The 22,526-nt window shown below is 38.3% G+C and overlaps 1 protein-coding gene across 1 annotated transcript in view; it reads left to right on the forward strand.

Moving 5' to 3' along the window:
- The first annotated feature begins 3,813 nt into the window (after positions 1–3,813).
- LOC143710958 (interferon-induced very large GTPase 1-like) overlaps positions 3,814–22,526 on the forward strand; it is a 28,302-nt gene continuing 9,589 nt past the window's right edge. The window contains exons 1-6 of the mRNA XM_077202224.1: positions 3,814–3,864; positions 4,007–4,055; positions 4,134–4,312; positions 4,608–4,667; positions 13,438–14,013; positions 14,100–14,699. Of these exons, the coding sequence (XP_077058339.1) occupies positions 4,291–4,312; positions 4,608–4,667; positions 13,438–14,013; positions 14,100–14,699 (1,258 nt within the window). The 5' untranslated portion in view covers positions 3,814–3,864; positions 4,007–4,055; positions 4,134–4,290. The remainder of the gene's footprint in view (positions 3,865–4,006; positions 4,056–4,133; positions 4,313–4,607; positions 4,668–13,437; positions 14,014–14,099; positions 14,700–22,526) is intronic.

Below are 22,526 nucleotides of genomic sequence, written 5' to 3' on the forward strand. Positions count from 1 at the left end.
CAAATTCACCCAAAATAGACGCAATCGTTTGTGCTCCGTTTGTGCTGGTTTGTGCTGTAAAAAGTTTCGTTTGAGCTGCTTCAGTTTTTTAGATATTAAAATAATATTAGGTGGTCATTTTGAGGTCACTCAGCCCCCCACATGCTCCAAATTCACCCAAAATAGTCTCGTTCGTTTGTGCTTCGTTTGTGCTGGTTTGTGCCGGTAAAATATTTGTTTGTGCTGTGTCGGGTTTTAAAATATCAGAAATTGAATTATAGACGATGACGTCACCAGCCCCCCACATGCTCCAAATTCCCCCAAAATAGTCACGTTCGTTTGTGCTCCGTTTGTGCTGGTTTGTGCTGTAAAAGGTTTCGTTTGAGCTGCTTCAGTTTTTTAGATATTAAAATAATATTAGGTGGTCATTCTGAGGTCACTAAGCCCCCAAGAGGCCAAGAGAACAGCGAAACTATCCTCGAGGTGAGCACACTTTTAAAGTAGAATTGACGAAGACGTTCTGTCATTACATAATTTGTTCAATAAACAATTATCTTCACTTCAGTCTCTTCTGATTGTATTTTATTTTTACGAGTCTCATCTGCTACACTTCACTGCCACCACTAGGGGCAAGTGACACTTCTGTTCAAGAATGCTCTTGTATAAAATGCTGTAGAGTTGGTGGAGAAAAGGTAGATATAAATCAAAATGACGGCGGATTATAACAGTTATGGAACATTCACTAATAGGGACGAAACATCAACAATATGCTTTACGTTGACTACGGCCTGCCCATAGTTTGACTACAAACTTGGTCCTCAAATCATTATGTATTTTGCAATACATGTAGCAGCTAACTTTATAACGTTGCACTCTTTCTATAAGTTATAAATAGCTAGTAAGATAACGTTAAAGGATTAGTTCACTTTTAAAAAAACTTTTGCTGATAATTTACTCACCCCCATGTCATCCAAGATGTCCATGTCTTTCTTTGTTCAGTCGAAAAGAAATTAAGGTTTTTGATGAAAACATTCCAGGCTTTTTCATCATATAATGGACTTCAATAGGACACAAACGTTTCGAGGAACAAATGACAGTTTCAGTGCAGCTTCAAAGGGCTTTAAACGATACCAGACGATGAATAAGGGTCTTATCTAGTGAAACGATCTGTCATTTCAAAAATAAATAAAAAACTTTAAGTTTTATAAGCACAAATGCTCGCCTTGTTCTGTTCTGTGATGCACGTTCGTGATCCTGTTCGAACTCGTTCATCCAAATGAACAAATCTTTTTTCGAGTAATTTCGTTCGTTGAATGAAGACATTCCTCCTGGCTCTGCTTGGTTGTTTCTGACCGGGAGCGGTGTATTTCTGCAAATGGCTATAGGACCACAGGGAGGAGCCAGAGGAGCTCGATTTTTTCACAGATTATCTGTCTGATATTCTACTGTCAGGACATAATGACAGTTTTAACAAATATTTGTTTACAAAAGCTACCTACTGGAGCTTTAATTCTCAAAGTATCTGTTTTTATAGCTATGATTAAGCACAGTGTTTCAGAGGGAACCAGCTCACAGCAGTCCCAGCTTAACGAGAAGGTCTTTCCCTCAGATCTGGTTTCCCTCACAATCCGCAGATGTGTGAATTGCAGACGCTAAATTATCTATAAGTATGAATGTGTGTTGAACTGTCTCTGGATGGATCCATGGCTGATTTTTTTTTTTTGCCATTTTTTTGTAGCTAAGTTTTGGGGATTCGGGTTAAAAGACTGGTGTTGATTTGGTTTACTGAAGACTGAGATTGGGTACCACTATTAAAACTAGTTTTGGCCCAGTTCAGGGCTGGTTATGGGTTATTATGTGGCTGAGATTTGGGCCAGTCATGGCTCATGTCTGTATCTGTCCAGATGTGGTCAACTCAAGGGTCATTCTTTGCTATATGTGGGCCAGAGGAAAATGGATGTGTGACCCGGAGCTGGGCCATACAACAAATACTATGCTATGCTGTGTTTCACTTTCTGAGAGTGCATATGAACAAACATCACATTGTGACATTAATTCACTGTATATATAAAAAATTTATTTTACATTATTTTTACGGTTTATTTTATAGATTTTTCCTGTATTTTTGATAAATTATTAAAAACGCTGTATTATTCATGCCAGGCCAGTAGACGGCAAAGTTACTTTGTAAAGAAACACTACATGGCTCTTGACTGAACACTTAACACATACGTGTATGACGTCACCGCTTTCACAAATTTGCATATTTGAATTTTACACGATAATGGTATCGTTTTCAAAAAACTTGCACTTTGAAACCCATTTTCAAAAGTTTTTGTAACCAGGTGAACGCATAAAAAGTTTTCCGTTTTGAGTCTGACCAGGGGTGTGAACTCACGACATCGACGAGGGTATACTGATGGAAATAGAGACTGAGGACTGGCTGATGAACTTCTGTACGGAGGTATCGTCTCCCACCATACTACGGACTATGTACTATGGACTGTATAGACTCTTTATCTATTTCATCAGAACCTCCATCGCTGTTTTCAGACAGCACAAATAACTTTTTTGACTCTGATTTTTCTGTTTGTTCTGAATCCTCATCGCTGTTTTTAGACAGCTCTATGGACTATATTCCACTATAGATCTCCTCAAGTCTCCATCTGAGCCAGTCTCCAACATTCTCAGCCAGTCCTCCAGCCTGCTGGAAGTGTGCAGCCCTTCACCATCTCCTGTGATGTCAAGCTGTGATGTCGAGCATCCTCCATCAGCATGAGCGAGTGGATCCAGTGGCTCTGCCTCCGGCCTCGATCACCTCGCTCCATCTCCGCCCGTCGACTCCACCAGACACCCTTGGCAACTCTACAGGTTCCCTCGTCCCACCAGCTCCCCCTCATGGTCAGTCGTCACACCACTTCTGCCACGGACTTGCGAGTCTTCCACTATGCTCTATTCCTACGGCTGCAGCTGCTCCTCCTTACCCTTTAGGTAAGCCTCAATCTGGCTGCATCTCAGACACTCGTCGCCACGGCATCGCCAAGGCCTGCGGTGCCAGAGATGTTGCTCGTTTCCATCGGTCTGTGCTCTGGGATCCAATGCCTATATATATATATATATATATATATATATATATATATATATATATATACATATATATATATATATATATATAGTCGCAAAATGGTGACTTGACGTGTAAGGGGACCCGTGTTGTATGTAGATAGAAATGTCTCATTCTAAGGTAATAAAAACATAACAGTTCATTATGTAAGGTCTTTATACACCACAGAAAACATAGTTATGCTTATTATATTGCATTTCTGACAACAGATCCTCCTAAATATTACACAACGCACCTTTAAGATAAACACTTAAATAAGACTAATAATTGTTCACGTGGGTTTTTACTGTTTTATTTCCTGTAGTTAGAAGAGTGGGCCTAGCCTCTGGGTATGTGTACATCCTGGGAGGCAGGGAAAAGCTAATTTTAACGACTTTAGGACATATAAGTTGTGCAAATGACAATATTTGTTTTCTCTTGCCTGTATGTTTTATTTATTGATTGTTCACAGATAGTGAGAGAAGTTGGTGTTCCTCAACAGTGCTAGCTTTTAGACTGTTTTTGTAACCTTTGTTTTTATTTTTGCTCTTACCCACTGGTGTATGGACCTTTTGCACTTCCTTGCTTGGTGTTGTTTATTCACATTGTCTCATTTTCACAGACCATTTAACTAGAACTTTTACCTGCAACAGTTGTCAGACAAGAAGGGCAACAACAGGTTTTTATCTTTTTATCAAAGTGACTGACTCGTCCCACAAACCTTTTCCTGCGTTCTTGTTGGCAAAAAGAAAATACAAGCATGATGAAACCTCGACATACAGGTATCTGTTTTTGTTATAAATATATTATTTATGTTTGTTATGCGCAATGTACCATAAATGTGAGATGAGTTTACACTAAATTATGAGTTTAATTAATATATGAGCTGCAGTAACACTGAGTTACACTTTCTTTAATCCAAAGTGACTTTAAGAATGAGAAGCTAAAGGCTTAAACCTATAATCAATAGCAGGTTTGAAGATAAAGCTCTACTCTTTATTAATTTAAACATTCAGTTCAATGCAGTTGACAGAAATCTGTTTAACAATAGAGAACGAGTATGGTGTTTTTCATATTCTGGTCAAATGAACAGAGACTGAAGTCTTTAACTGAAAAGATAAACTGACAGTTGTCAAGTGTCAGAGATGATCAAATGAAAAACGATCACGTCTGAAAGAAAGAGACGGAGAAGAGAACAGAATATCAACATGTCCAGCAGAGACAGCATAGGTGAGAATCACAGAAAAAAACTTTTTAAATGTTGTTGACCAAATGAGCATGCAGCTAAAAAGTTGAGATAACATCTGATGATATTTTAATCCAGTTTCTAAACTGCAAATTCACTTAGGAAAAGTTATTTTTATTTCCTTAAGACAAAACACTGAGAAGTTGTATTTTCTAATATGATTTCCCAGTATCTCACTTTCATATTTCTGCTTTAAGAATCACTTAAATATGTTGTTTTCTGTTAGTATGTGCTACTGTGATTAAAGTCCAATTTAATGTAGACTTTTTTTTCATACAGTGACTGTTGTCACCAAACCTGCTCTAAGGAGAAAACAGAGTCACCATTTTCCCATTGAATGTAAGTCTTGATCTGGATTTTGCTTGATCTTTTTCTGATCTTAATTTTGCTGTGATACACATATGTAATTAGTGGTAGTGACAATAATAGCTGACAGTACAATTGCTTGTAAATATTTAAGAGCATATTACTTTGCACATTGTCACTGAATCAGTTTGTAATACGTGCATTGTACTGTACATTTCAAACGTTATACATTATTTAATGTTTTTACAGTTTATTATAGTATTATCAGGGATTGCAGTCACTAGACATATTTAAAAAGTGCATGTCCTGTAAAATAACATTTAAATGGAATCTACTGCATGGTGAAAACAGGCATTATATGGACTAGCAAAATATTCCCAGCTAACAGGGAACATTCTCATAACTTTGGCTAATGTTCTATCAAGGTTCTTTTAGAATTATGAACAAAAAAATCTTCCAGTAACATTAATAGAACATTTGTTCAATATTATCTTGTCTTAATGTTCTCAAAAGGCTAGCACAAAAACGTTATTTATAATTTTTTTTTTTTTTATGTTATGTTATGTCCTCAATGTTGGTTGAAAACATTCCCTTTCAGTCGGTCACGTTCGATGTATTGGGATCGCGTCAGAGAGCCCCAATCATCTTCGAGTGTAAACAGAACGAGCCAATGATCATTGGCGTGCAAGATTTGCATGGGTGAGCTCCGTACGGCAACCGACCTCGCCCCCTGAGCGACGAAAGTTGCCGCACATACAATCGGTCAGGTGATGTCCACACTTGTGGTCCAGTAGCACCATTTCTGGCTAAACCTAGCGGTCCCTGGACTCCCTCATTTCCCAGGCTGGCCTCTTCGGCGACGTGGTGGAGAACATCGCCCAGCAGTTCTCTGCTGCCCAGAAGCAGACAAAGGCGATTTGGTACATCTTTCCCCGGCGAGGTGTCCTCCTGCCGCCGGCTCCACTAGGCCTGTGCAATCACCTAGGCCTCAACGTGGAGCCGGCTACAGGAGAGCCGCCCAGCCCAAACCAGGTGGCAATGTTCCCTCTAATTTTTTTTCTTGCTGAGCAAACTTTTTTCTATTGGGCGGACATTTTTCGCCACCTGAGCAAAAATATTCTTTATACCTGACCTGTACAGCATACGTAGAAACACAATGGTTTCAACATTCAGTTGTAACTTTTAACTTGAATGTGCCATTTCTATTTTATTTGACCCTTGATGTAACTTATTGGTATTAAATCATATTTTTGAAAAACAAGCAGTTAATTAAGAAGTCACTAAATAAAGCACATTTTAGGTTACCTGATATTTTTTTCACAGTGCTGTTAACTGTACAGTCTTTACCAAGAAATCCTATGAAAAATAATTTACAAAATCTTCTGCAGGACAGTTCAATTCTTTACAATAATAGAATATAGTATGAAAGAAAAGTAAGCTGTTACACTGAGATGGTTTGGGAAAACCATAAAGTGTTTTTGTACAGTCAATTAATTGTGTTCATGAAGCATTAAACCATCAAAGTTAAATGATTGTTTATTGCTTATGAATTTCCAATATTTTCTTTAGCAGGGGGTTTCAAACTTTTTAATGGCAATGAGCCTGTGTGATTCTTTATTTAGGCTTATAATATAATAAAATATAGGCCTAATATAACCTAATCAATACCCTTGTGAGATTCTTTATTTAGGCTTATAATATAATAAAATATAGGTCTAATATAATATAATATTTAAAAAACGAATTGAAGTATTTGAAGTGATATAATATATCAGTTTAAATGCTTCAATTTGTTTACATATTATATTATTATAATATGAAAACAAACTGAAGCATTTAAATAGATCGAATAGCTAATTATTTTCAAGAAAAGTAAATATGTGAACTCTTTTATAGTAATCTAACCATGCCTGAAACTCCCCCCCACACAAAAACATCTATTTAAACTAATGATGTATTTTGAATTTGCACGCGGGTGGGTGTGTAATTGTTACCGTTCTGTGTCCATCAACAGTTATTTCTACCACTTTAATCAAACCACTCTTCTTTAAAACATTATGATGTGATTTTTACATTATGATTTTATTTCACATGTCTGCGTTTCTCGTTGCCTCTCGTATCGAGCTATTTGGTCCGCACACAAGACTCACTGCCAATCACACGTGCTCACAATCCTCACATCATTCTCTTCGCGTCAGTCCTCTGTGTGGCATTTTATTCTTTTCTGCGCGGCCACGGCATCAGAAGTGCGCGGCCGCACGCGCGCAGCTTAGAGGGAACATTGATTTTTAAGTACTAGCGGCTCTGAGACAGGCTACCCAGGGATGGAAGAAGCAGCTCTTCGGGAGATGACCACATCACTCCCTTCCCCCGGAGGAGGGCCGGGTGGAGAATCTTCAGTTTGTTTCTGTTTGTGGTACCTAAATTTTCTCTGAGAGCAATTTCCTCTATTCCTGGGTCCCAAGAGGGCGAGGATGTGCAACGCTGTGCCTTGCCACCCTCAGCCTCCTCTTTCATCTCCAACCAGCAGCCTGATGTGGTTTGAGAATGCGATGCTATCTCACACGTCCCCTGCTGTTTGGTGGAGTCAGGTTAGTGTTATGCCATCCGAGTCGGGCTCCTGCCCCCCTCTGCACGGGTACGTCTGTGGTTCCATTGATCCCCCTTGCACAGTCTCTGAGAGCCTGTTAAGCGCTCCCCAGCCCGTCCAGCTGGCTCATCTGCACCATTTGACTTGGCTATGCAATTCAGTTCGCCCCCCGTTCGCCCAAGTTCAGGGTCATGCTGGGTTGCCTCTGTCTTGTGCGATAGAGCCGTTCCCTCCAGTCGATATGACGATGTGCTTCTACAGCACATACTTCATTGTACCCAAGAAAGGCGGTGGGTTGCGGGCGATCTTGGACCTGCGAGTTTAGAACCGGGCCTTGCCCAGGCTTTCGTTCAAGATGTTGATCCAGAAATGCATTTTCGGATGCATCCGTCCCCAAGATTGGTTTGCAGCGATCGATCTGAAGGATGTGTACTTTCATGTATAAATTTTTCCTTGACCGTCAGGCATATCAGTACAAAGTCCTACCCTTCAGGCTGTCCCTCTCGCTCTGCGTCTTTATGAAGGTCACTGAGGCTGCCATTGCTCCCATGAGAAAGTGTGGTGTGGTGAACACAGGGACATGGTATGTGACAATCACCCCGGCCTGCTGCCAAACCTTCAGCCCATGGTCAGACCCTTCGCTTCTACGAGCAGGAGTTCCAAGTATACGTTTCCCCCAGTGAGCCTTCTTGCACAGACAATGTGCAAAGTCAGGGAAGACAAGGAGCAGGTCTTGCTACAGTGGTTACCCCATATTGGCCCAACGGACCTGGTTCCCAGATCTCACGTTCCTCGCAGCCCCTCAGCCCCTCTCTGACCCATTCTTCTGAGGAAGGACCTACTTTCCCAGAGACGAGGCACCATATGGCACCTGTGGCCAGACCTCTGGAAACTCCTTGTCTGGTCCCTGGACAGGACACGGAGGTGTTAGGTTAACTACCCAAAATGGTTGTAGACCGTTATATTATATTAGACGGTTGTACCCTCTTGGAACTTGTTTCTGGTGCTGTACTGAGCGCGCTGGAAGGTGGCGCAATAGGTGGCGTTTTACTTGGGATCCCAATACGTCACGTCGAACATGACCGACTGAAAAGGAATGTCTCGGTTACATATGTAATCCTCATTTCCTGAAAGAGGGAACGAAGACATAACGTCCCAACGCCACCATTGCTGGACCACCACTGAGTGCCGGGTCCTGCTTGGCTCCTCAGAGAAAAACAACTGCTGCTTGCATCAACTTCCTATTTATACCCGCACGGCGGGGTGGAGCGGGAGAGCGTGCAAATCTTGCACGTCAATGAGCATTGGCACGTTCGGTTTACACTCGAAGATAATTGAGGCTCTCTGACATGATCCCAATACGTCGGTACGTCAGTGTTACATTAGGGCTGTAGTCAAGTAAAGTCCAAAACCAGGACTAGTCGAGACAGAGTCAAGACCGAGTCCAAAGAGGTTCAAGTCCAAGTCAAGTCTAAGTTCAAGTCCAAAGAGGTTTGAGTTCAAGTCAAGACCGAGTCCAACTGAGACAGTCAAGACAGACAGACACAGAAAAAAAGGATCCTCTTCAAGACCTCGTACTTAACTATCTATTCTAAGATAACCATTTTGTGTTATGATTTGTAATGATCAAAAAGCATGTATGCATATTAAAGTGTGCATATTAGCTGCCTGGTTGTTTTTAAATTCACTACACGTTTAGAATAGAATAATTAAATTAGTGCTGTCAATCGATTAAAAAATTTAATTTGAATCATCACACATTTTTTCTCTGATTAATCGGGATTAATCACAATTAAAAACTAGTTTTTATACGTTTTTAATATATTTTATAATGTAATAATTTCACAGTTAATCTCCAAATTTGTAATAGATCCACTGAAGGCAAGTTGTAGAGAACCCATGTGCAGTTTTATTCACACATAACAAGATCCAAGATCAAACATAAAACAAAATCTGTTTATTTTTATTTGTATTAGGCTTCAAAAATATAACAACTTTTAATTTAAGTGAACTTAAAACAATCCTCACTTAAACCCATAATAAATGTCATAATTACCTGTGCTCTTCCTGTCTTACAGGTAGGAAATATTCAGAAATTTAATAAAGTTATAAAAAACAGTCTGCACTGCATAAATTATGAATTAAATATATACCTTATTAAAGCTACAAAAGTTATTTAGTCAAGAGCAGTGAGTAATTTTGCCTCTGTTGCCTTTGTTTAATTTTACTGACAGGAAGAATTAGTGGCTGCTGTCACTTTAATTTCAGCCACTGCTGAGAGACACGGACCTAACACGCGTCTCATTCTCTCACAAAGTTTGTTTTAGACTTTTTTAAATTAATTTAAGACTGATCTTATGAGGATCCTCGACAAAACAGACATTTTATTATTAATGTGTGTGTTATTGTTCATTCAAGGAACGTAACATAATGTTACCTTTTGTCAACTCGCTTCTTTACTACAACTCGACCGCCGTGTGTGTGTTGGCCCATACTCATGTGTGTGTTTGATAGAGGAGCCGACACACAAGTGACGAGAGCAGAGGCTGCTGGTCTGCAGCACCACGGCCCGTTTAAAGGGACACTTCACCAATTTGCATTAAGCTTTGTATCGTTAGAAACCCAGTAATATTTGTGAATGGTCATGCATTATTCCCTCATTAAATCCTCAAGGATTTAAGTGTTGCAGTTCCTGCTTATAATGACGTAAACATCGTAATTTTGCTTCATTATAAGCGGGAAGTCCCACTTCTTTGTATATGGGTTGAGACTGCAAACACTGGTTCCTCATTTCTCCAGTGTGATGAACCCACTCACGCTACAGACCTATTAGAGATCAGTGGGTGGGGCTTCACTTGCAGAAACTAAAAGCAATATCCGCCATCTTGTGTGGAAGCTAAGCTAAGAAGCGTTGTGGAGCCAGATGGAAAGTTACGACTATTTTTTGGTAAAAATAATAAAATAAAAAATTTCCAAGAACCCTTGCAAAATTATTTTAAATAGATTAGGAAAGGCACCACAACTGGTCACATCTATGGTTATTGATTTGTTTAGATCCAGTGAAGTCGTGTCCCATCACTTTTTCTCAGGATCAATATTGTCCCCCACCACTTTTGGAAACATTGAGGCACGGATGTACCTAATACAAATAAATAAAACATCTCCAGTTAACTAGCAGGATTCATTTAGTTAAATACTATTAAATAAGATATCTAGCACTAAATTGTGTTGTTTTTTTAAATCAAACTGAATGCTCGTTTCCGCTGCTATCAGGGTCATGGATACAGTTGTTCTCTTGTGGCTCGCGCTGTCTTCACTCGGACGCGCGCTTTAATCTATCGCTGTCGCGGAGACTCTCTATTCATTCCGGTGAAATCACAAAATAAAATGCATACAAACGTGTCCCTGCTTGATATAGACTGTAACCACTGATGAACATATTCAGTTTTGGAAAAAAAACTATGCGAGTGCGGATTAGAACCTGTTACCTCTGACACGCTTGGCAAAAGATCTACCACTAGACCATTTAAGAACTCAAACAAAACTGCAGATCTGCAGATCAAAACTGCATCGAACTGCAGATCGATGGATTTATTTACGGGTTGAACAGAGAGGCTGCACAGTTTGACAAGTGGGCAGCGGCCATACACCACCTGATCTCAACTCATCAGCTCATTAACCCATGTGATAATGAGCTGATGAGTTGAATCAGGTGTGTTTGATTAGGGAGACAAAGAAAACGTGCAGTGTTGGTGGTCCTCCAGGACAGGTTTGACAACCACTGTTCTAGATGGATTGTGAATTAAACCAATAATGTTACCCGTTTTCGGAAACAAACGGGTAAAGGTTTCAGAAACCTGTTGAAATAAATCAGTGGTTTTGTTTTAAAGGAGAAAAATACATATATTGCTGGACTCGGTCGAGACCACCTAGAACATTTGGCGAGACCAATGACCAAACCCGAGACAAGTCCGAGTGCAAATACAAACGAGTCCAAGACAAGCCTGAGACAATAGAAAAACGTCTTGAGTCCGGACTCAAGTACTACAGCACTGCGTTACATCTACGTCCCCTCATTCAAGGAATAAGGGTTACATACGCAACTGAGACGTTCTTAGAACAAAATTCTTGGAACATTCTTTAAATATTTAGAATGACAACTACCTTCAAGTGAAGTCAGGTTGTGTTTGCTGTTAAAAGAACATCCTTGGAATGTAGCCTTTTCCATAGTTATTGTTCCTGACTTTTCTCTTAAACTTATGTAAAGGTTATGCACGTGTTAGAATTAAACTCTTTCAAAAGAATGTTCATGTAATCATCATTGTCATTTGGTGATTGTTCACATTATGTTGATAGAAGACATTCTTTGAACAATATTCTTCGAATATCCTTTAAATATTAAGAATTAATTACTTGTAAAATGGTCTAAAATGGCTAAAGGTTGGATGTTACACAGCAAATTCCCCTGTGTTTCAATAACTGCTAAGTGTTCATATATGTCCACACTACAGAGTGATAAACTGAAACCATACTGGAGTTTATTAGACAATTAAGTGATGATTAATCATTATGTGATGATGATGACACACTGAAGGAAATAGGAACAAACATTTGAAGTCACCATCAATAAATATAGCTGCAAGCAGCAATTATTGGGGCCAAGTGCAAGAAGACGATAAGACATGCCAACATGGCTGGGAGTGTCAGACCAACTGCAACGATGAGCAATTAAAGACATTTTTTAAGATGATTTTAGGCAAAATGGGTGAAAAAAAAATCATATACAGTCAATAATAATAATAATAATAATAATATGATCTTATAGTTTGTCACTTTTGACCAGGGGCGGTGCCAGAGAATTTTTGCGACGCCAATGCTTTTGACCAATAGGTGGCGCAGTTACAAAATTTTACTGTGTCAGAGAAATTTGAGACGAAATAACGTGAAGTGGTTTGATTATCTGATTACATATGAAGTCCAATCACTGAATTGTGTTTTGTCATTCATTTGTTTAAATATTGTGCTAGTGACCATGTGATATTAATATGATAAATAGATATTTAGAAAAATGATGAAACTATGGTTTTATCATGATGGAACTGATATTTTTACAATACAGTATAAAGCAGCTTTACAGTGTTAACAGGAAAGTAATTCAACAAAGTTTGTTTTGGCTTTGTTCAGCATTGATTCATTTCCGTTGAAAAAATTATTAGTTATCTGGAGAAAACAGTGATGTCATTGTCCAGCTCTGTTCAGTTCTCATCTCAAACAGATCAAAAATATATAGAATAATAAGAGTTACAAATTAAGCAAGCCAGAGGCGACAGTGGAAAAGAATCCAAACTCACAGAATGGAGGAAAAAAAACCTCTTCAGGCAGCATTACAGGTCAGAAGTCAGATTGGGATCCGAATATTCAAAATATTTAATCCAGTTCCATCTAGTTGCATCTCAAGTTTTACATAACGGAGGTTGTAGAAGATTTTGGAAGATTTTAGATCGCTTCAGTGTTACAAAGTGATCATTCTATCACACCAGCTGAATTTATTACTTTTTTTATTAATTAATTCTTCAGCTTCATAACTATTTTAACCATTCATGAAACTACAGAAAAAGCAGTTATTTAAATCAATTAAATACAGACTGTCACTAAAACAGAAATGTTCTACTATTTTATCTTTCTCTTTCTTGAGCAATGCACAAATATTCTCTGAAAACAAAAGTCAAGAGCCCAACCATAATGGTGATCAAACTAAAACTTATTTTAAACTAAACATCAACATCTAAACCTCTCAACTCAATCAGAGCAATGTACATGTCTGAAAGGATTACAGACAAACTGGACTGTAAATTAAGATGTAATGCTTGTGGAGTTGTTTAATCCTCCTCACCTGAGATGTTGAGATATTTAGGGCCAGATTTACTAACTTCCGTCAGCGTATAGCTTGTTTTTGCGTTAAAAACCTACTGTCAGGATTTACTAAAGACACGCAGTGTAAAATTAGCTCTGAAAAGGTGTGGACAGGGTTATTTTTACAGCTGACCTAATTGCATATGAATTTGTAGAAGTTTTGCTTTCATAGGTCATCATTTCTGAACATTTTAATAACACAAAGAAAATTGGATATTTTGATAATAAAATTTATATTTTTTTCCATCTATGATGATAGATCGTTGCATCATAAAGTTACATATCACTTGTGTGTTTTAGTTAGCGACCTCAGGATTGTTCTGCTGGGGAAGAGCATTTCAGAAAACAGTCGAGTGGGAAACTTTCTGTTGGGACGAGCAGCGTTTGACAGTGAAGCTCCTCCAGATGTTGTTGAGAGAGTCGGAGGAAGATTGAAGGACAGACATGTGACCATCATCAACAGTCCTCAGCTACTCCAGCAACATCTGTCACTCCGTCACATCACACAGACAGTGAGAGAGTGTGTGTATCTGTCAGATCCAGGACCTCATGTGATCGTTCTGCTCCTCAAACATGATCAGTGTTCAACAGAAGATCAAGAGTGTGTGGAGAAGGTGCTGGACTCTTTCTCTGAGCGGGTTTATCAACACACCATGGTGCTCACAACACAAGAACCGACTGAAACCGACGACATCCTACAGAAAATCCTTCAGAAATGCTTAAACAGACACTTCAGTCTTCAGAAAAGCAGCTCTCCTGATGATCTTCTGCAGACGTTTGAAAGCATTGTCCAGATGAATGATGGACGTCACCTGATTTGTGCTGAACATGAAGCTTCACAGTTTTTCACAATGAAGCAACAAGCCACAGAAAGAGGTACGTGTGATAATATTTGATAAATTGAAATTCACTATAATATACGTTTTTTTTGTTTCATTTTAATATTCTACTATCTGTTTCAGAGGGCGTGAAGCTGAATCTGGTTGTGTGTGGGAGCGACGGCACATTAAAATCCTCCATATCAGAGCGGATCCTGCAGCAGACAGACAGAAAATCAGACGTGGATCTTCATGGACGTGTGATCAGTGTGGTGGAGCTTCCAGCTCTGTTCAACACTCGGCTCTCAGAGGAGGAAGTGATGCGTCAGACTTTCCGCTGCGTGTCTTTCTGTGATCCTGGAGTTCATGTTTTCCTATTCATTATTCCTGACGCTCCACTTACAGATGAAGACAAAGCAGAAATGGAGGAGATCCAGAGAATGTTCAGCTCAAGAATCAAGAAACACATCATGGTTCTTATAATGCAGAATTCAGAGCAAACAACAGCAGAACTAAATGAAGAAACAAAGTCTGTCATTGAGAGTTTTGGAGGACGACATCATTTCTTTGGTCCCACCACACAAGTGTCCACATTAATGGAGAATGTTGAGCATATGGTGGAAGAAAACATAGGCGGGTTTTTCTCCACAGAGACTTTTTTGGAGGCACAGATTAATAAAATGCTGAAATTTGAAGAAATGAAGAAGAAAATTCATTCACTAGAGACACATTTTCTGCCACAAGGTAATGACCTGATAATCAGTTTGGGTCTTAAACTTTGGATCCAGAAAAATTACTAAAAGTTTTGAATTCTAGACATGACATTAAACAAAAATGTTGTATGTTAATAGTTTTATACAGAAGAGGTGAAATTCCGAACTCCAACATTATAAAATTTAAACTCCAAAACAAAACCAAGCTTCTGCATTCCACAGGAAAAGCAGATTATTAGAATTTTTAATTGATAACTGATAATTTTGGCCATTACAGATAACTATATGTAACGGAAGCCAGCTAGTAGTCGCTGTGCGAGTAAACCTTACTCCTCTGATCTCAAAAGGCTCTCTAGCGACAGATGCTAGAGGCTGCAGTCTTTTGCCTCCTTGTTAGAGCGCCTGACTCCCATGCCGGAGATCCGGGTTCGAGGCCCACTCGGAGCAGGTCGAGTGGGACCTGGGTGGAGGGGTTACATATATACTATATGTACTATAATTCTCTGGAGTGTTGAGGCTAAAAGTTGTTCCGTCATTTTATAAGCTGTATACACCTTATCGTGAGAGTGGACGCATTTTCAATTTGAATGAGGTATCCAGTGTCATCTGCTTAGTTATTTTAGCAGTAAAAAACGTCTCAGGTTACGACTGTACCCATGACGCTATAGTAACAAGTGCCTGTTCATGTGAAATCTCTGCACACACAAACCGGAAAGCACCTGTGTGCGTCCCTGGAGTGGAGTCGAAGTCAAGATCAAAAACCTCACAAATGTGTGCGGCGAGGCAACCTCCTGCCACATCACAAACATATTGGAGGGAAACTCCTGACAATAATGTTTTAGAAGCAGCCCTACTCCTCGTCTCTTGGTCTGACGCCTACAGAGCCACGAAGGAAACGTTACTAGAGGGTGTCTCCTCAAGGACACATTCCACTTAAAGGGACGTGGTAAGCAGCTTAGGCCGCCATATATACCTGCGGAGAAACGCTCCTGCAGGAACTGCAGGACTGCAACCACAGGGCAGATAACTGGGTCCAGCTGGTGCTCTCTGCAACAGAAAGTGAACAATATCCACTTCAAGGTGTAGAGTTTCCTCAGTAAACGCCAGATATGAGCCACTAGATTCTTATCGGACCACGTAATCTACGCGCTGCCTCAGCACACGCGAGATCCGAGATCGAGTAACAGAATCTTTATTGCAGACCCCGTAATCTACGCGCTGCCTCGGCAAACGCGAGATCAGAGCCAAAGAATCTTTATCGACTTTCTTCCCTCGAGAAGAATGGCAACAGGAGCAGAGCTCTCGATAGTGCATGTTACACGTCGGGAATTTATGAATGAACACCGTCAGCCCCCTTTTACTAGAGGTGACCGTGTATGCTCCACTCCCAAACAAACAACACATGAATGAATGAAGCGAGCTCGCCATTATACTCCTGTCTATATATATATATATATATATATATATATATGCTTGTGGACAAACAACAATAAATATACAGAGACAGATACACACAGAGCACTTGCTGAAGCCACAGAAGCTAGCGCGGTCTGTTTTCAGGGGTGCTTTATAGCTTCCTGCTCACTCCATTGGACTGATTTCATAGGTGCTTCATAACGCAGTCACCACAGCGTCTCGACCCAGCTCGAGTTCCCTTGAAAGGGAACAGTCTGTTATGCAGTTTGATATTGAAAACTAGTAATTATCATATATTTTTTTTACATTTATTACTCATAAACACACTGGTTTGAAGTGAAAATAGTTTTACCGTTTACTGCACTTTGTTATTCTTAGTTATTTAGCTATTGCAGCTAATAAATCATAAGTCTTGCAAATTCACAGCTTTCATCCGTATTGCAAAATATGTTGGATAAACTTTATTAATAAATAAACAGAGGTGGGTAGTAACGAAGTACATTTACGTCGTTACATTTACTTGAGTATTTTTTTTTTTTAATTGTACTTTTAAAGGGGGGTGAAACACTCAGTTTCATTCAATCTCATGTTAATCTTGAGTACCTATAGAGTAATATTGCATCCATCATATCTCCAAAAAGTCTTTAGTTTTATTATATTTATAAAAGAAAGATAGGCTGTACCGAGTCTATCCGGAAAAAGCCGAGCGGGTGGAGGCGTGCCGTATGGGCGGAGCTAAATAATCACGAGCGCGCGAAGCTTTTATGTTGAGAGCGTCTGGAAGCTGTGACATCCTGAAACAAACAATGGCTAACAATCAAATTCAGGCATACATTTTTGATACAGAATCAGATCCGGAGGCTGAAACTGACGAGCATCAGCAGCAACGACTACAGCAGGACGTCTCTATGTGGTGTGTACTGGAACTGTATAACTTATATTTGCGTAGCGGTTATTGTAAATGACTAATTTACCTTTAGTGTTGGGACTGCTCCATCCTTGAGAACTAAACGATTAGCAAATCCGGCTTCGAACTGGGCCTTGTTTATAAAAAAAATCATCCTCGAAATGCATGGAACAAACAAGAACACTTGCACAACTGTGTTGATGTTCTGAAAAAAACACATGGGTTTGACCTGGGCTATCTAACTGGGACCCAGCCAGTTTTGCTCCCGGTTTCCATGTAGGCCCCACATGGGTTTGCCCAGATGAAATGAACACAGCTCAGTGTGCACACTACAGGCTGTTAAATGTAGCACTGATCAGTGTTGGAGTTAATGAGATAATTAAGTGATTGAATAATGATTGAGCATTATTGATGAACACCTGCTGTTAACAAGCAGAATCGCTGAAGAAAAGATAAACACAAGAGCTACTTCCAGCCACAGCCTTATATGAAATCAACTGAAGATAAAATACACGAAATCTCTCAACATCTGATTAAACAACTCCACAAACAGCATTACCAGCTTTACTTATTACCAAACAGGTTTACTTTATTTCTGTTAGACGTCTACAGAAGTTCTTATTGAAAATTAACAGAGGTTAAGATGTTGATTATTTATTGAAAATAATAGTTTGGTTTGATGTCACCATTATAGTGATCAGTGTTTGCTTTAGTTGGGATATTTTTAACATCAATTTTTCTCTGCTTAGTTGTATCAGATTGTTATGTTGAGAACAGCAAGAAAATGCAATCAGATGCTATAAACTGATTGATAATAAGAAAAAAATCCTTGTGTGTGAGCTTTATACAGGTGATTTGTTATTCATTTTGTTTTGTTGTTGTGATTCTACAGCAAGATGTCCAGCACATTTTTATCAGAACATCAAATGATTTTTAAAACACCATTTTCACATTTTGCACTTCTGCGGTTTTTACTCACACACAGACATCAAGAAAACGCATATGAATCTCATCAATGGTAACATACTTCATGGTGCAATGTATTCTAGGTGCATCATACGATACTTATCCATGGCTCCCAGAATGCATTGCACCATGAAGCATGTCACCATTGTAGCGATTTATATGCTGAATCTTGATGTCTGTGTGTGAGTAAAAATCACAGAAGTCCAAAAATGTGAAAACTATGTTTTAAAAAACATTTGATGTTCTGATAAAAATGTGCTGGATCTCTTGCTGTAGAATCACAACAAGAAAACAGTTTATAGAATCTGATTGCATTTTCTCTTGCTGTTCTCAATATAACAGTCTGATACAACAGAGCAGAAAAAAACTGATGTTAAAAAGTCAATAGCCCAACTAAAGCAAACCAAACTATTATTTTCAATAAATAATCATCTTAACCTCTGTTAATTTTTTTAATACGAATTTCTGTAGATGTCTACCAGGCATAAAGTTAACCTGGTTGGTAATAAGTGAAGCTGGTAATGCTGTTTGTGGAGTTGCTTAATCAGATGTTGAGAGATTTCGTGTATTTTATCTTCAGTTGATTTCATCTAAGGCTGTGACTGGTAGTAGCTCTTGTGTTTCTCTTTTCTTCAGCGATTCTGCTTGTTAGCAGCAGGTGTTCATCAATAATGCTCAATAAATATTCTATCACTTAATTATCTCATTAACTCCAACACTGATCAGTGTTACATTTAACAGCCTGTAGTGTGCACACTGAGCAGTGTTCATTTCATCTTGGCAAACCCATGTGGGGCCTACATGGAAACCGGGTGCAAAACTGGCTGGGTCCCAATTATATAGCCCAGTTCAAACCCATGTGGGCCCCACATGGCTGTGCTGGCTGGGTTGGGAATCTGTGCAGTGTTGTCTTGCCTTGGCAACCGAAAACACACTTCTTTGGTGACATATTGCAGCGCAGCCCATGTAAATGATTACGGCTATCACTCTACAGCTGCGCGCGCGCCCTTCCGAGAGAAGTGCCCTTAGGACCGTATAAGGAAATTCCGGCGCATCTGACGTCATAAGCGCTCACACTCTAAAAAAAAACTTTCCGAAACTTGTGACAACCAGGAAGGAGTATTTTGAGAACAGAAATACTCAATCAAACGTACAACTTAATTTTTGAAACTTTGTCCATGTTTAGCATGTGAATCCAACTCTTTAACAGTGTAAAAAACTCACTATGCATGAAATAGCATTTCACCCCAGTGTACAGTTTCCGTCACGCACTGAATCGTTTGAAGCGGGTTCACACTCGGAGTTGTAAAAGGAAGATTTAATAACACCAAGAGCATTGGATGAAGTAGCCGTGGACCTACATTAAATTGAAAGCAAATCTGCAAGTGCATGATATTGTTTGCCAGCGATGAAGATCTTCATTAGTTGAACATCTTCGTATGCTGTCTGTGAACGAATGATTCCACAGGACGATACATTTGATTTAATTTCATTCAGGTAATACATTTTACAACCAAATAGATTATTACACCACAATAGCACTACTACAAAGTATGACATTACTAGTTTTTAGGACATATACCCTTAATTTATACATTAAATAAGCTACCAATGTTCACAGTTTATGAAATGAACACCCGCCATCCCGCGGTAATGTGTGTGTATTGCGCAGCCTGCAAAATCATCTTAAAAACGAATGTCTTTGCCTGCCTTAGACAGTTAACCAGTTTAAACATGCTTGGAGAAATATATATTTGATTAAATTTTGAAGAACAGACGGAAGAAGATCTATCAATATGCATTTGATCGTTGTTTGTGTTCAGATGTTCAGTAGCCATCATGATCGAGTGCGAGCGCATGTGAAGAGTTTTAACTCTTTCTTCTCTGTGTCAATGGTTTCCTGACTTTAAATGCCTTTGAATGCAAAACTCTGCATATTCACTTTATTTCGACATTGCATAATAATACAAATGTAGTTGTATAAGTTACTATTATACAAACCAAAGGACAGGCAGTGATTTTCGGGCTATACTGTAGATAGCAGAAATAATGCTTGTCTCTTGTGTTTTTGTTGCAAAGATAATTATCTAAATAATCGAAATAATATCATGTTAATATATATATATATATATATATATATATATAGGCCTATATGATCCGAAGTAACTTGCTACTTGAGTACTTTTTTCTTTGGATACTTTTTTACTCTTACTCAAGTAACTATTAAGATTATTACTTTTACTTTTAATTTTAGTAAATATTTCTATAAGTACTTGTACTTTTACTTGAGTACAGTTTTTGGATACTCTACCCACCTCTGTAAATAAATTATAGCTTTTCTGTAAAGTTATAAACACTCACTCAGTATTTAAGAGCTGGCTGCTGATTTACTCTCTGCATGTATGGCTGATGTTAGACAGTGGCTCAATCAAAATCAGTTGGTACTAAATTGTACAAAAACAGTCTCCATGTGTTTTTCTATTAAGAAACTTGATCATAGTCAGGCTTGTGCACAATTCAGAATTGAATTGATGTCAAAAACAGGATATAGAATTACAATTCAAATATGAATTAAAGGAAGCACAATTGTAATTCAGGAAAGAATTCAAAGAAATTCATATACATATTTTAAGTGAAGTGTTTAACAATGAAGCTTTACAGTATATGTCAGATATATGATTGCATTAAATATTCTATAAATGATATTAGTTTGATCTACTTGCACAGATTACATTAACAGGAAATGTTTTCCATCAGCAATGAATGTTAAAAGCTCTAGTCACAGAACAAATAATTAAGTTTGATTTATTGTAATTGTAATTTTGTAGAACATGATGGAACATGACTCCATTTCTGTCACATCTACAGAAGGTCTTATTGAGAATTACCAGATGTTTAGATGTCGTATTGAAAATGTTTAGTTTGAGGTCACCATCATGGAGATAAGTGTTTGCTTTAGTTGGACTCTTGACTCTTGTTAATTGGCTTTAAGTTGGCGCTTTATCAGCGATAGCATGCGTTCATGGAGAGCATTTCTGCATTGATAAAGCAGATCAACATGTCTGTTTAAATAGCAGACAAATGACTGCTTTTTCTGTAATTGATTATTTAATGATTTGAAATATTGAACAATAAGAAACTCAGCACATGTGAAAAAGGTTGTTTGCAACAACATTATTGTGTCTCAGATGTTGAATTCTGTAGTCGTTATATGAAACACAACAATGGTGACATCCTTCATGCCAGCATACAAAACATATTCATGGCTCCCAGCACGCATTGCGGTATGAATAAATAATGCAGCTGAATTATTTTTTGATTGTCACCATTGTTGAGGTTTGTATGACGAGTGCTGATCTTTAAGTGTATCGATTTTATCTTTCAAATAGTTTTGGACAGTTTTACACAAATTATTTTGATCAAATTAATTGAATTCATTATCCTTTTCTCAAATTGCATTCAAGTTCCAAAAGTGGGCAAAACTACAGTGAATGCAATTATTTAATTGCAGTACTTTTTTCTGTTATTTAGGCAGACATGTTGTTCTCCACAAAGTCCTGTACTTGCCAACAAAGCACCGAGTTAAAGAAAGTCAAGAGCCCAACTAAAGCAAACACTGATCTGCATGATGGTGACCTCAAACTAAACATTTTTAATAAGACATCAAAATCTAAATCTCTGTCAATTCTCAATAAGATCTACAGTAGACGTGACAGAAATGGAGTCGTGTTCCATCATGTTCTACAAAATTACAATTACAATAAATCAAACTTAAATATTTGTTCTGTGACTAGAGCTTTTAACATTCATTGCTGATGGAAAACATTTCCTGTTAATGTAATCCGTACAAGTAGATCAAACTACGGTAATATCATTTATAGAATATTTAATGCAATCATATCTGACATATACTGTAAAGCTTCATTGTTAAACACTTCACTTAAAATATGTATATGAATTTCTTTGAATTTTTTCCTGAATTACAATTGTGCCTCCTTTAATTCATATTCGAATTGTAATTCTATATCCTGTTTTTGACATCAATTCAATTCTGAATTGTGCACAAGCCTGATCTTAGTGAGAGATTTAAAATTAACTTACAAAATGGAAAAATTGAATCTGTTACAGAATTTAAATATCTTGGATTGGTCATAGATCCTCAACTTAAATTTGCTAAACATATAAAGAAAATTTCTAAAACCATACAAAGGAATCTTAATTGTTTTAAACTGATTAGAAATTACATACCAAACCAGGCAGCCCTGCTGTACATGCATGCAATGGGGTTTTCGCATATTTCATATTGCATGACAGTTTCGGCGCAAGCAGCCCCGTCTGCAACAAAACACATTGGTTCACTTTACAATCAAGCAATAAAAATTATGGATAAGAAACCAATCTGTTACCATCACTGTTACATTCTCGAGAAATATAATATATTAAGCTTTGAAAGCTTCAGTAATTTATGTTTTTTAAAATTAATTTCCAAGTGTATTAATAACTTAGCACCCGAGCCACTTAGCAAATTTATTCAAATACAGAACAGCAAAAGAGTTACCAGAAGTAGCA

The sequence above is a fragment of the Siphateles boraxobius genome, unplaced genomic scaffold (genome assembly GCF_051911475.1).
Source record: "Siphateles boraxobius isolate OS27281-9 unplaced genomic scaffold, OSU_SipBor_1 49, whole genome shotgun sequence".
Lineage (NCBI taxonomy): Eukaryota > Metazoa > Chordata > Actinopteri > Cypriniformes > Leuciscidae > Siphateles > Siphateles boraxobius.